This window comes from Verruconis gallopava (genome assembly GCF_000836295.1).
Source record: "Verruconis gallopava strain CBS 43764 unplaced genomic scaffold supercont1.29, whole genome shotgun sequence".
Taxonomy (NCBI): domain Eukaryota; kingdom Fungi; phylum Ascomycota; class Dothideomycetes; order Venturiales; family Sympoventuriaceae; genus Verruconis; species Verruconis gallopava.
In genome coordinates, this window is record NW_015622165.1 from 146,533 (window position 1) to 159,758 (window position 13,226).

The 13,226-nt window shown below is 51.3% G+C and overlaps 4 protein-coding genes across 5 annotated transcripts; 1 reads left to right on the plus strand and 3 right to left on the minus strand.

Annotated features, from left to right (window-relative positions):
• Positions 1-440: 440 nt before the first annotated feature.
• Positions 441-1,638, minus strand: PV09_07405 (uncharacterized protein; the record flags this gene model as incomplete). Its single annotated transcript, XM_016361166.1, has 3 exons — positions 441-937; positions 986-1,101; positions 1,154-1,638. 3 exons carry the CDS (start codon positions 1,636-1,638, stop codon positions 441-443), a joined length of 1,098 nt encoding a protein of 365 aa, XP_016210986.1.
• A 221-nt stretch (positions 1,639-1,859) lies between these two features.
• On the minus strand, positions 1,860-3,472 carry PV09_07406. Of its 2 annotated transcripts, XM_016361168.1 has the most exons (3): positions 2,952-3,472; positions 2,741-2,864; positions 1,860-2,688 (listed from the first exon to the last, which is right to left on the minus strand). In XM_016361168.1, the coding sequence occupies exons 1-3, from the start codon at positions 3,271-3,273 to the stop codon at positions 2,583-2,585; spliced, it is 552 nt and encodes a 183-aa protein (XP_016210988.1). In that variant the 5' UTR covers positions 3,274-3,472; the 3' UTR covers positions 1,860-2,582. The 2 variants fall into 2 exon arrangements, with proteins under 2 accessions (XP_016210988.1, XP_016210987.1); XM_016361167.1 differs by having other exon boundaries at positions 2,741-3,472.
• A 2,088-nt stretch (positions 3,473-5,560) lies between these two features.
• Positions 5,561-7,459, minus strand: PV09_07407 (uncharacterized protein). The gene is made up of 3 exons (XM_016361169.1): positions 6,348-7,459; positions 5,956-6,269; positions 5,561-5,907 (listed from the first exon to the last, which is right to left on the minus strand). Exons 1-3 carry the CDS (start codon positions 7,133-7,135, stop codon positions 5,675-5,677), a joined length of 1,335 nt encoding a protein of 444 aa, XP_016210989.1. The 5' UTR covers positions 7,136-7,459; the 3' UTR covers positions 5,561-5,674.
• A 699-nt stretch (positions 7,460-8,158) lies between these two features.
• Positions 8,159-12,853, plus strand: PV09_07408 (uncharacterized protein). Its single transcript, XM_016361170.1, has 2 exons — positions 8,159-8,843; positions 9,228-12,853. Exon 2 carries the CDS (start codon positions 9,261-9,263, stop codon positions 11,460-11,462), a length of 2,202 nt encoding a protein of 733 aa, XP_016210990.1. The 5' UTR covers positions 8,159-8,843; positions 9,228-9,260; the 3' UTR covers positions 11,463-12,853.
• Positions 12,854-13,226: the final 373 nt, after the last annotated feature.

Sequence of the window (13,226 nt, forward strand, 5' to 3'; positions counted from 1 at the left end):
TCCCGTACGCCAGGCTTTCTTTATTTCGTCCGGCTGGAGCCGAGATTTCCTCGCTGAATGATTTGCGTGGCTATCCCTGGAAAGGACGGGATCCAAATCAACGGTATGCCTATTGTCTAATGACAATGAGATTCAATAAATTACGGACTGTTCAGCAATCCGCGACAGGTCGGAGAAGTACAGAGGAATTTAAACTCAGATGACAAGTCATTTTCAGCAAGCCCGGAGATCATGCCGCTCGAATTCATCATGCTCTATATATGTGATGAACGTCACTCTTCAGGACGTCATGCGAACGCTGATGAAAGTTACAGGACCAGCACGACGGATACTCCATGCAGTCAATTCTCATGGTAGCATTCACACAAAGTCTGAGTCTTTGTAGACTTTCTCAACATATTTCTGAAGACTCAGCAGTTCTTGTTCTGCGCGTCTGTGACCTAGCTACGAAATTGATACGCCGTTGCAGCAGTATCCGAATAGCCCTTCCGCATCTTTGTGCCCTGTAGAAACCACCGTACTTTTCCTCCCATATTTTCCTTGCTCGCTTGTCCAGATTTCTGATCGAATTTGGGGTCAGTGCCCTGGCACCGTGATTTTCTAGGTGACGCTGGCAAAGGGCCGTGCTCAAATAGTGGACGCAAAATTGTTGATGGAGGTATAGACAGACGTGTTTTGATGTCAGTGCGACGTGTAGTAGCGGGCAACGTAGTATTTGGCAGTGTCGGCATGCAGGGAGCGTGCAAAAGCTGCGACGACGCTCCCTCATAACCGACTCTTTGATGGACCTTACGCGGTATATGGATGGATTCATTACCTTCTGACATAATAAGCTGGCCAGAAGGGCTATTTTTAACTAAGGATTTAGCAGAGGGTGCAGTTAAGACTTTACGGTCTTCCATCTGGCTCACGCAGCTATTGAGTGTAGCAATCTCTTCTACCTGCTCATTAGCAACGTTCTACGCGGCTAATATGTTGAGCCTACTATCGGTACGACAATAGAATCGGAATGTAGCATATGGATCATCCTTAGGATCGAGTAAGCCAAAGGCGTAGAACTTTCGTGGATGTGCACGCTTTGTCTTGCCAGCTTCTGACAGTCTTCAGGATAGTCAGCTCGGGCTGAACCTCCAGAGGGACTAGATATACGTACTGAAAACTGGAACCCACACATATACTCGTGTTGTCTCCCAGTTGCCTAGGAATCCGTAATTTTTTATTTGCCCGACATACTCTCACTTCAATACAACGTTCCTCATCATGTGCTGGGAGAACGTCTCCGAACTGGAATACTCGTTTCTCCATGCCTGCACCACCAACCACATCGTTGACATCCTTTTTGAAAAGTGTAAACTGAACCTTTCCTCTCCAATCTTCGTCTGCGTCGCAGGACCATGTGACTATATGGTGGCTTTGGATGAAAAGTGAAAATACAAGGAAGGCGTCATGACTTGGTGCTTCGACGGAGTATGATAACCAAAAAAGAGACTGTGCATGAGCTGGAATGAAGACAGACGCGAACTTGCCGTCATCTTCTGCGGATTTAGAGAGCGTTCGAGTATGGACGACTGTTTCTGGTAATCCGTCCAAGGCAAATGGAGTGAGGATAGTTACCGAAATTCCACGACAAATAGGCATCGTGTCGTCTAAGGAGTCTGCTGCAAAGGGCTCGAATTCTTGTTGTAGCTGTCAAAGCCTAGCAGCGCGATAGATTCTTAGTAGATCGGTAACTGTTGCTACACAAGGAAAGCGCGTTGCTACGCGTGAAGTGCATAACTATGTAGTCGTCCTGACATGGAAAGCAGCCACAAACCAGAATCAACAAAGCAAAACCTGCTCTGAACTTTCTCGAAGCCAGACTATGCCTTCGCTCGATGGCAAGATGAAAGATGAGTTCAAATGATAAGCGATTAAGCCTCATTTACTAAAGACAAAACACATGTAAACTGACTCCTAAATCGAAATCTGCTCTATAGCTACATGTCACGGAAAAGCCAACGCATTCAGCTTTAGACATACGCTGTACTCCAAACGCACAGGTCATACTATTGCTTTCACACGCAAGAAAACCACACGATGTCTACTGGCAAACATAAAGGCTCTAACGACCACTCTTGGGAACCGAAGAAACGTATTTCCGAATGCTTGGCAAGAAACATTCAAAGAAGCGAACCACCGACACGGGAACAGTTGTGAATGGAGTTCAATGAGTTCGATCAGGCCAAAAACATTGAATTTCATTGACTCGTGTATTCACCGATTTTCTAGTCATCGAACAGCATGATTTCAAAAATTCAGTGGATTTAAAAGCGTTGTCAACTAATGTCGAAACATGCGACATTGAATTGCCAATGCAGGAACCACGCGAGTTGACATTGTGGCACAGGAGAAAGTAATTTTCAATCAACGGCTTCAATTCTCCAAAGACAACTGTTCTCCATCTCGACCCCATTATAAGTATCTACAACCAAGATTTGACAAATGGAACAGACCCCGGTGTATCTCATGCAATGCCATGGCCTGAAAACGTGATCATGAAGTGATCAGGCTAGGGTAAAACAGGACAATTGACAATGTGGCATTTACAAGAGCATGGCAGCAACGGCACCAGCGCCAGCGAGGAGAGCACCAGCCTTCTGGGCAGAGGCGGCACCAGTGAACTGAGCAGCGTACGGGCTGGTCCAGCTGCTGTGGGAATTCGTTAGCGCGTGCTTCGGCAAGATCGAACCGGAGAACTTACCCAGTGCCAGATGGCTTGGCAGCACCAGCTGGCCAGGAGCCGCCAACGGAGCTGTAGACAGGAGCAGCGGGGGTGGTTGGCTTAACAGGAGCAGCCCAGGTAGCCGGAGTCGAGGAGGCAGTCACTGTGACAGTGCAGGTCTCAGTATAAGCCTCGCAGTAGGGGACACTCCATGTGCCAGTTGCAACGGGAGCGGCAGGGGTGGACTTGCTGGATGAGACTGGCCATTCTTCCTCTTCCTCGCAGACGGTTGGGATAGCCTTGACGGAGGTCCAGACCTTGGTGGAGCTGGAAGAGGTAACGGTCCAGCACTCGGTCTCGTAGAGAGTGGTGGTCTTCCAGGCCTTCGGGGTGGTGGAAGAGCTGCTGGAAGAGGTCGAGCTTGGCTTTGGCCAGTAACCAGCTGGGGAAGAAGAGGTAACCTCAGGCCAGGCTGGGGAGGAAGAAGAGGCCGGGGCGCTGCTGGATGGGGCCTCGCCGTAGTAGACGGAGGCAGCGGCAACGCTGGCGAAGATAACTGGAGTGAAACGCATTTTGATTGAAAAAGCGCGGTGAAAATTAAGTATTAGGTGAGTGTAAAGAACGTAGGTGGTTGGGTTTCAACGAGTGGACGACCGAAGTCAAGTGAGTCTGTACAGTGCTTGCTGGAGCTTGTAGAACTTGGTGAGGAAGGGAAGAGGAAGATCGGGCTGGATGGGGCTCTTATTTACATGGTGGGAGATTACAAGCTTGGTAGCGCGGGCGTGCACCAGTGCGTTCAGGAGACTGAATTGGCCTGGGTGGGTCTCAGCAAGCCGTGAAGCCATTCTCCACGCCCGGGACATTGCCCGCTGCCGTATTGTGCGCAGGCTAATGCAGGAACAGCAAGAGGGCAGCATGCCCGGGCCAATCCGGTCGGGGGCATCATGGGCGCTGGTGCGGCGTGGCGCTCCGCCGGCCTTGTCCCAGGAGATGACCGGCGGGAATGAGCAGCAATCCTCATGAGCGCATTGGCTGCGACATGCGCAGGACGAGCGCTCGTAGGAGATCACGGAGCACGCCTGGCTCGCGCGATGGGCCAGAGAAGCGTGGGCGACAATGGCCGTCATTTTGCGCGCCCAAACAACGACGCCGGCGCCGTGTGGGGAGAGCGCCGTGCCCAAGTGCGGCGAGCAGAGCCTGAGTCTTCATTTGACATGCCAAGCCCGCACCCGGCGCAAAGGGGAATAGCGTAGGGGGTGGCCAGCCCATGCTCGGTGGTAACCACGCCATTGGGGGACAACGCCCACGCCCCGGCATCATTTGCCCTCTGCTGCCATTTTCGTGTTCGACTGTTTCATTTCATCCGTTGCGCAGAAGGCGTGCGTCGTCGCTGTGTGGCTTCAGTGTTTGCCGCGTCCTGCCTCCGCTTTCGACCGTTGCCTTCCTCGATCGATTGCAGTGTTTCCGCATTGTTATTGCGGTGCCACGCTTGTGCTCATTTTGACAGGAGATCATGCAAGCATTCTCCAAAGCACATCGTTTACACTGCTCTATTTCTGCCAGGGTGCGCGGGCAAGGTGGTACGGCCTTGGCTAATAAGCGCCAGACTCATTTCGCTACTCTCGCCACAATGCAACCGTTGTGTTGATTGAAGATGCTGCCAAGATCTGGCTTACCACACGTCCTTGCCAAGTCCAGTATAAGCAACGGAGATCTTGACTGCGGCGCTCCAAATACGGGCGCGAGCACGTGCGGCGAGACGCTCGGTGGAGAATGAGATCTCGCAAAAGCGTGAGGAGAAGGCGAATACTCATGCTGGGGATCGACAGCTGGTAGCGCTTCTAGACCTGGGACGCTGGTCCAATTGGAGTCTGTTGCTGCTATGTGTTCATCTTGGGTCCAAATTACCAGACGGAAATTATCCGTCTCACCTTCGCGATGGCGGTTCCCGTGTCGGCCAAAACGCGCTCTCCTCTTCGGCTCACGTCTTTTGCGGGTGCGACTCTCAATCGATTAGTTTTGCGGATGCCCGAATTCCCTTATCAAAGTCTAGAGGCCCACCCTGACATGCCGGAAATTGGAGAACTGATCCTATCCCACGGGCCGACTGTCTTGCCCGCCCTTCGGTTCAGGAAAGTACTATTCATAGGAGGAGCTCGCCAACGGCGCGCGCCCCTTGAGCTTGACTCGGCTTCCTGCCACACGCTGGTCAAAAGCAGTAGCGACAGGCACCAAGCTGTACCTAATAGCCTGTCCAAATTTGGTTGTCGAAAGACTGATATAGGAGACAGAATCCGCCACTGTCTCCCGCCTGCCTTTGAACCGAAGCCTTTGCGTCTGTCCTTGCCGTGTTTTCTCCCTCCGTGGCCCCCCTCCATTATGCAATTGATGAGATCTCCTAGCACAATTTGAGCGTCTGCGCGGAGGTAACAAAATTTGCTCGAAATCCTTTAAACTTTTTTTCTCCCTTAGGATTACTTGGTGGCACGCCGCAACGGTATCCCTTTTTCCTGTCGCTCGATCGGCGCTGCACTTGGGGACAGTTGGACCGCTGTAGAATCAGCGATTCTGACTTTTGAAAACGTCTTGCACATTAACGTGCAATCTTTCGTAAAATAAGGTTTCTGTTCATCACCATATAGTACGCGTCTTTGCGATTGATCATTATTCACCAGTGCCATGATAGATCGGTGTCATTTCTTCAGCGCGACAGCCATCTCCGATCGTGCCCTTACAGACTCTGGTTGCCCCATCGATTCGGTGTCATCATCTTCCAGTATAATCACAGATCCAAACAGATACATTGATGTGGCATTGACAGTCGTCACTCCTAATTTTCGTTCGGATTCTACATGCTTTGCTTCTTATATTGCTGATAGACTACCTAGCACAGGATCATTTAACGGATACATCTGATGGAAATAATCCGTATCTCATCACCTCTTCGCTTGGATGTGAGCATGTCTTATTGCATCAATGAAAGCAGCCGTTCTCAAGCGAATGGGGAGGAGCGATCTCAACTTCATTGGATTTGACTGCCTTCCTTCGCCGCGCGAGCGCCTTCTTGAACCATCGCACGACCAGCACCTTTTTCCGCTTCTCTGTTAAGCTTTCGCTCAGCTTCTCTTGATCACGATCCCAAATGAAAGCCTTGGGATGATACGTTGTTGCGTCATCCCACGAAAAGTGTGCGTCACATTTCCAACCTGCGGCGATATCAGCGACTGCCAGCATAAACGAGGGGGTCCACAAACAGTTCATATGAGTACAGCCGCCGTTTTTCTCAATTGGAGTTGCGCAAGTAGGACACTCTCGTGCAATCTTGACCTTGAGACACTCCGTGGCCTCGTACTGTTTGTGGGCTTCGATCCGCCTTGCGTCGTATTCGGTACACGTCTCTCCTTCATGCCACGCCACTCCGTGATTTGCACATATCTGATTCTTGCACACATGACATTCGAGTTTTGCACCTCCGTAGTGAAGCTGGCCGGACTTGCATTTTGGATTCAAGCAAAAGAAGAACTCGGGCATGTCATGCAGTGCATGCCGCAGGGAGAGTTCGTCGAACCTGCAAAACAGGTCAGTCTCGCACGCACATCTCCTGTCCCTGATAGGGACACATGTGCTACAGTTACTAGTTACGTACCGCTGGAAGATTTCTTGCGAGGCAATCGTCCGGACGTCGTCTGCATTCAGGACTGCATTGCACTCCAAACACTTCAACTGTGCGAAACCCCGTGCCTCCAACGAAGCGGCAATCCAGTTCTCCAAGCAGCTGAAGCATGTACTAACGGCGTGTTGACAAGTTGCAGTGACACGTTTTGGAAACTTGCTACTTCGAATTGCCTCCAAGCAGATCGAGCAACTAAGGAACGGATCGACGACATCGTGATATTGTAACATCAACCTATTTACCCGCTCGAAAGCTTTGCAGTGTTCGTCCGGCGCATACTTTGGATAGTCGTCTTCGAGATCCAAAATTACTGTCTTGCAATCGGCGAGAAACAAAGGGCGACTTATGTCGTATCCAGACGGACCTTCTCTTGCTAACTCTGATACGAGCCACTCCAGTCTCTCTATTTCGGATAGCACAACGGGGAGACAGTTCCTTGATCTTGTAGAAACCTGACGTTCATGCGTGGACGGCCGCTTGGAGGCAACCATCGAAGCGTCTCTTTCAAGTATGTTCAACTGCATCCAAATGCCAGCAGTTAGGTGTAAAGTCGCTTCTGCCTCGATTTCCTGGGCGGAATGGGACCCTGGTGCCAAGCAAGCCGACTTGTGCGTAGCGCTGTGCGTTTCCATCGTTCGAGTACTTTGATTGTCAAAGTCCCAAGTGTCCACATACCTGTACCAGGCTAGATTATCGTCGGCAACCAGTTCGAGCTCATAAATTTGGTCTTGCATAGCTGGCTGCCGTGGAATTAGGGCCATGACTGAAGAAGCGCGCTAACAAGCGTTTCGCAGCGGAGCTGCATGGACCCGGACGTGGATTACAAGCGAAAAGAACTTCGAGTCTAAGCAGCACCCTGTCGTGATCCCGCAAAGCCTCAGACCGACATGCGTGCTGGAAGTCTGCACCATATTTAACTCTGGGCTGGACTTGCTCTTCCGAGAGTTGACCGTAGTTCAGCCTGATTGCATCTCGCGTGACTGGTTAACGGTTCACCTATCAGTCGGTGCTTGTCTCGACACATCCTGCGCACTGCCCTTGAACAACCCGCTCATCGAAGTTGAGTCCTCGATAGCGAACAACTGTTGCGTGCAGTTCCTCTGGAACGGCCTGGCCAATGGTGACGGGAAGAATACTGGAACCTTGAACGACGGTGGTGGCTTAGAGCAAGGCAGCAGATGCGGTATCACAATTCCGATCGGCGAGGCTGACCTCAATAGTCAGTCAGCGCTTGGCATTTGAATGTCGGAGCTGTGATGGAGTTGGATTCTAGATGCAGGCTTGTCGGCATCGGACAACAGTCGCGATCGTCAAATGGGGATGGACGACGATGAAGCCACCAACATTGCCACGTTAAAAGCGAGCCGGGAAATAACCTTATTGAGATTACACATGCGAAATCTTTGGTCTTTGGTATACAGAACTTCAGTCTCTAGTTAGCGAGCTTAGCCTAGCTGGTGCAGGGTATAGATTCTTCCACGTAAGATGATAACCATGCTTCTCTCACGTGACTTCGAATTGTTACACCTTTGCGACAGGAAGGTTGTAGCTACGTGCAAGCACAGTCATCCGACGTTGCGTGACTGGCTTGGATCAATTCCAGAGACTTTGTACCACGTTTACCGCCGTGATATTCTCGCGTGGTGATTGGTGAAGCACGAACGTCCAGAAGCGGACCAGGCGTCTGCTGAGGTGTCCATGTGTTTGTTCTTTGTCCAACAACAACAACAACAACAACAACGACAATAAACGCGTCCAGTTAATGCACGCAAATGTACTCCGATGACTTGACTACGCTATGCACCTGGCGAGCGATGAGAATTCCCATCATGTGAAGTTTGGAAGTTGTGAAGCTGCGGACGGGTCGTGCGAAGTGGTGATGACGTCGGAGAACGTGCAAGAATCAAGGTATGAATCCTGGTCCCCAGGCGCAGCTCATGAGCCACGCGCTCAACGTACATAACGACGACCACCCCGCAACCCCCGTGGCCGAAATTGACAGTCTTCTGTTTGTCTGGGCACCATCGACGACGAGATCCCCGCGACCCGTCAAGTTCGATTCCACCGAGCAGCGGATCGGTTGCCTGCCGGTGAGGCCTTTTTCTCCCTCTCCAAGCGTCTCACCGGCAGGCTCGTCTTCTTCGTCGCGGTGTGCCGCCGGAAGAGGACTTTCAACCAGCACGGCGTCGTGGCACTGTATCATCTTCCCAAGACGCCCAACCTCTTCCGGAAGACCCGTAACAGCTCGAGACTGTCCCGTTGGCAGCCGAAGAGTGACGACTGGCTACCGCGAGTCCTTTTGAACTTGGGCGCCTCCCCCGGCACGCCGACTGAGGAGCCTCACGATGGATCCAAAATAGCGCCATGCTTGGACGACTGGCTGGCGACGAAATCGTTGTGGCCACAGCGGCCACCCAGCGTTTCAAGATTGGATCTGGGGCCGCATGACAGGTCCTGCACGCTCGTCTGGTAAGTTTGGCGGCTCTTGCAGCACGTCTTGGCGCTTCCCGGCCTCTGATTGGACTGGCTCGTCGAGGCTTTGCGCTCGACGTGACGACGGTGCTTGACCCGCAAGGCTGAATAAAAAGACTGCGGCATTGGGTTGATGTGTCTGTCCATTGTTCACATATCTTTCCATCGCATGTCACTCTTGTCTATTCAGGCTTGCGCCTGCTGGTCACCCGCATCGTCTTTGTGGTTTTTCCTAGTCACATCCTGCTTGCTGTTCAACAATATAATCGTTGTAATAGCACGACTTGCTGGCCCGGTCGTGTGCCTCTTCCTTTCCTTCTTCCACCTTTAGAAAATCTGCCTCCAAAAGGTGTTCGGCAGGCTGGCTAATACTTCGTTAAGCACCACAACGAGTTCGACTGCTACCACTTCAACATGTCTTTCTCGGAGAGCCGACAGCAAACCATTCCGGCTGTGCCTCCTTCTCACTCCGCTGGCGATCATGAGATGCGAGACTACTACGCCAACGCAGCTGCACCGCAGCCTACACCAAACCAAACTCCATACCTCACACCATACCTTGGCCTGCAAGCTAGGCTCTCGCAGATATGGATCAATCGATGGACCGTTCTTCTACTTCTTGTTCTCGTTCGCGTACTCTTGATGATTGCGAGCACTGACAACAGCCTATCTTCTGCCCGACGTGAGGCTCTTTCCGCCTGCACAAGCGTCGAATCTGTGGGGAGCACCATGGCTTCCTTGCCTCACTACATGTCACAGGGCGTCAACTCGATGACAGCAAAGGGAATCACCAAAGCTGTCAATGGCATGGAGGACATGGTCAGCCTCACCCTCACCGGCGTCGAGGAACTAGTTGTCTTCTTCATTGGCATGATGACAAATACGTACCTTTGTTTAATCACATTCGCCGTCACCGGCAGCTTGTCGGCAGTCATTGGCGCTATCGAATCAGCACAGAACGACCTCAACAACATGACTAGCGCGATAGGCAACGAGATTTCGGACGCCACCAAGACTGTCCAGGACAGCATCAATAGTCTTGTCAGTGGTATCAACACCTTGCTTGGGTCTCAAGCTCCGAAAGTGGACTTCACCAAGCAGATCGATGAACTCAAGAACTTAACCCTTCCCGACAGCTTGTTCTCCGACCTGCAAAAACTCAACAATTCGTTGCCCACTTTCGACGATGTCAAGAACGCGACCGAGAGCGTCATACGCCTGCCATTTGAAGAGCTCAAGAAGATCGTTGCTCAAGAAATCGGTAACTACACATTCAATCAATCCGTGTTGCCGGTGCCCCAGAAGGAGACGCTCAACTTCTGCTCCGACAACAATGGCATCAACGACTTCTTCGACAGCCTTGTCACCATCGCCCATACAGCCAAGAAAATATTCATTGGCGTGCTCACCGTCGCTGCCATACTCGTGTGCGCCCCCATGGCGTGGTGGGAGATCATGCGCTATCGCCGATTGACCGAGCGAGCAGTACGCATACACAACTCTCAGACTGACCCGATGGACGCCGTGTACATGGCATCGCGTCCATTAACTTCACGCATCGGTCAGTGGGTTGCCGGGAAATTCAGATCACCACGCAAGCAAATTCTGGCGCGGTGGTTTGTTGCCTACTGCACATCGCTCCCGGCGCTGTTTCTCCTCTCACTTGCAGTCGCTGGCCTTTTCGCCTGTCTCTGCCAATACATCATGCTTTCCGCCATCAAGAAGGAGGTTCCCAACTTGACCAATCAGGTGGCCAACTTCACCGGTGCGGTAATCCAAAAGATGGACAATGCTTCCATGGCCTGGGCAAATGGCACCAATGCTGTTATCATTGCAGAGAACGCCAAATTGAACGACAATCTGTTCGGATGGGTCAACACAAGCACTACCGCTGTCAATGACACTCTCAACAAATTCATTGACGAGACCATGAATGTGTTGAACCAAACCTTTGGTGGCACCCCGCTGTACACACCTGTCAAGGAGGTGTTCAACTGCCTAATTGGCTTGAAAGTGGAGGGAGTTCAGAAGGGTTTGACGTGGGTTCAAGACAATGCTCACATCAATTTCCCGCTACTTGACAATGACACGCTCTCACTCCAAACTTTGGCAGCGAAGACTGACAGCTCTGCCGACGACAACCTCCTTGCCGATCCAACAGGCACATCAAAAGACGCTATATCAGGTGCTGTAACAAAAGTCACAGATACCATTGAACAAGCCATCCGACAGGAAGCGATCATCTCAACCATGTTGCTCGTTGTCTGGTTGATCCTTGTCCTCATCGGTTTGATGACTACCTTTGTTCGCATGAACGGTCGCGACAAAGTACGAGGAGAATCTGGCAACGAGTACAACACTGAAAGCTTCACCGTACCTGCCAATCATGAAATGAAGAACTTTCGCCCCGAGAGTGCGGCTCCACCGTACGTACCCAATCCAGATGTCAGCACCAACGGGTACACGCTACGTCACCACGAATTCCCACGTAGCAGTAACGATGACGACGTAATTGACGAGAAGCATTCCCCTGGCGGCTGGCCCTTCTCTCGCAATCTGACTGGACGAGATCAATCACCCTCAAGATTTTCGAACGAGAAGAACGGATTTATCTGATCGACTCTGTATTTGCTGAAAGCGGGCCGCATATGGCTTGCCTGACCTTCCCTCCGCTCCGGCGTGATGGCGCTGTTGTCTACAAAGCCGCGACTTCTGCGTTTCAGCCTGCCGAGACCCGTAATTGCTTCTGGTTACGTATCTTGGTTTATTGAGGTCCCATCCAACCTCTTGAGTTTGATGCACCTCCCCTGCTCCTCGAGGATGGACATGCCGAGTCGAATGTGCCTCGCACACTCCTCATGCATGCCGAAACTGGAGCCTTTTTTGGTTTATCGAGTGTTTGATTGCTGCGTTTTAGCATTTCTTTACTATGTAATTTGCACTGCGATCTGGCGTTGAATATCCCCGCGTTGTTCCTGGTGTCACATTCTTGTTGAGAACTGATGTTGAATGATGAGGCAGATGCCCGTGTCAAAATCCTTCACAAGTTTCAACGAAATCATCTTACGGCTTTATCATTATCGTCTCACACGAAATGTGCACACTGGAACTTCCGCTGCAAATAGGTTGCGCAAGTGGGGTATTCAGGCGGTATGTCCTCGGGACCGAGACCCTTTCCATCCTGCCGACGATCTCCATCTTCTCGCGTCTTTCTTTCGTAGATTCCCCTCCACTGCGCCGCTTTTCTGCCTTGTGGCTCGGATGTATCTTCGGACCCAGCCCAAGATGTTAAGTACCAGTGATGCGCGCGAACGCGACTGACTGGCCAGGTTGGAGCATTGCGCCGGACATATTGGGTATGATCGTTCATTCGCCTTCCCCGCTCACTCTGCCTCTGTCAGCCCTCTAGGCTGCCATTCTTCCTCATATAAACAATGAGGCTGAACCCATTGTGGCCGACGTCGATGGCTTTGGAATGTCATGCCCTGCTGGGGAGCGAGGCATGACGGAGCGAGGCAGTGCTGACTGGTAACGAGCGTTATTGTCTCTTTCTTTCCTCGTCGGAATTTTCCAGTCGCCTACGAGGACCGGACGCTGGGAGGCCGACTTGAGGATGGGACTGAGTGGGAATGTGCTGTTTGTACAGCTGATGCTGGTGTATCCCTTTCTTTGAGATTGTGGGTCGGTTATGCGTGCTTCTCCGCCGCCTCCGAGATAGAATTGTATGTACAGTACAGCTATGAACGAACCACGGGAGCTAGGATTCAATCACGGTCTGAGGAGGAGGTTGAGATCAAACGTGGACCTAGTAGCTAGCCCGAACTTCGTCGTCGAAGACTAGACAAATTTACTCGGATGTCAACGGCCAGATGATTGTTTTCAACCTTGCCAGTGCTCCTTCCTCCCGTTTCACCGTTCAAGTGCACCATAACATGCTTTCAGCGCAAGCCCAATCAGGTTCACGGTCGCTCAAGGCAACAATAATTCCTAGCTGTGTGAGGTCGAGGTCGAAAGTGAGATGTTTTTCTTTTGCTATTTTTATATGCATCTTTTTTATTTTTTAAAAAAAAGAAAAAGAAAAAGAAAACATCTAAACTTGTCGCGAGTGAAGTTAAACGCTTGGTTCGGTAGATTATGTCGAACTGCTTGTAGTTTGGAACACCAAGTTTGCGAGCAAGTATTTCGACTTGGAAGCTTGTTTCTTTTTTTTTTTTTCCTTTTGTTGGAATGTCGTCTCCTCTCAGGCCTGCGGGACAGTTGGTCGAGAGAAAAAAAAAAGGGTATACGTCGCGGAAGGTCGGGAATGCAAAGGGATTGGGGGATCAACATGTTGATCAGCTACGATGTCCGACCAGAATTCAAGCTAGCCAGCACTTGCTT

Bases quoted from the DNA above. Each gene is read 5' to 3' on its own strand.
- PV09_07408 (XM_016361170.1), top strand. From the start codon at position 9,261: ATGTCTTTCTCGGAGAGCCGACAGCAAACCATTCCGGCTGTGCCTCCT.
- PV09_07407 (XM_016361169.1), bottom strand. From the start codon at position 7,135: ATGGCCCTAATTCCACGGCAGCCAGCTATGCAAGACCAAATTTATGAG. The intron at 6,270-6,347 runs GTACGTAACTAG...CCTGTTTTGCAG, and splicing joins TCGCAAGAAATCTTCCAGCG to GTTCGACGAACTCTCCCTGC. The intron at 5,908-5,955 runs GTTTGTGGACCC...ATATCGCCGCAG, and splicing joins CGGCTGTACTCATATGAACT to GTTGGAAATGTGACGCACAC.
- PV09_07406 (XM_016361167.1), bottom strand. From the start codon at position 3,273: ATGCGTTTCACTCCAGTTATCTTCGCCAGCGTTGCCGCTGCCTCCGTC. The intron at 2,689-2,740 runs GTAAGTTCTCCG...GAATTCCCACAG, and splicing joins GCCAAGCCATCTGGCACTGG to CAGCTGGACCAGCCCGTACG.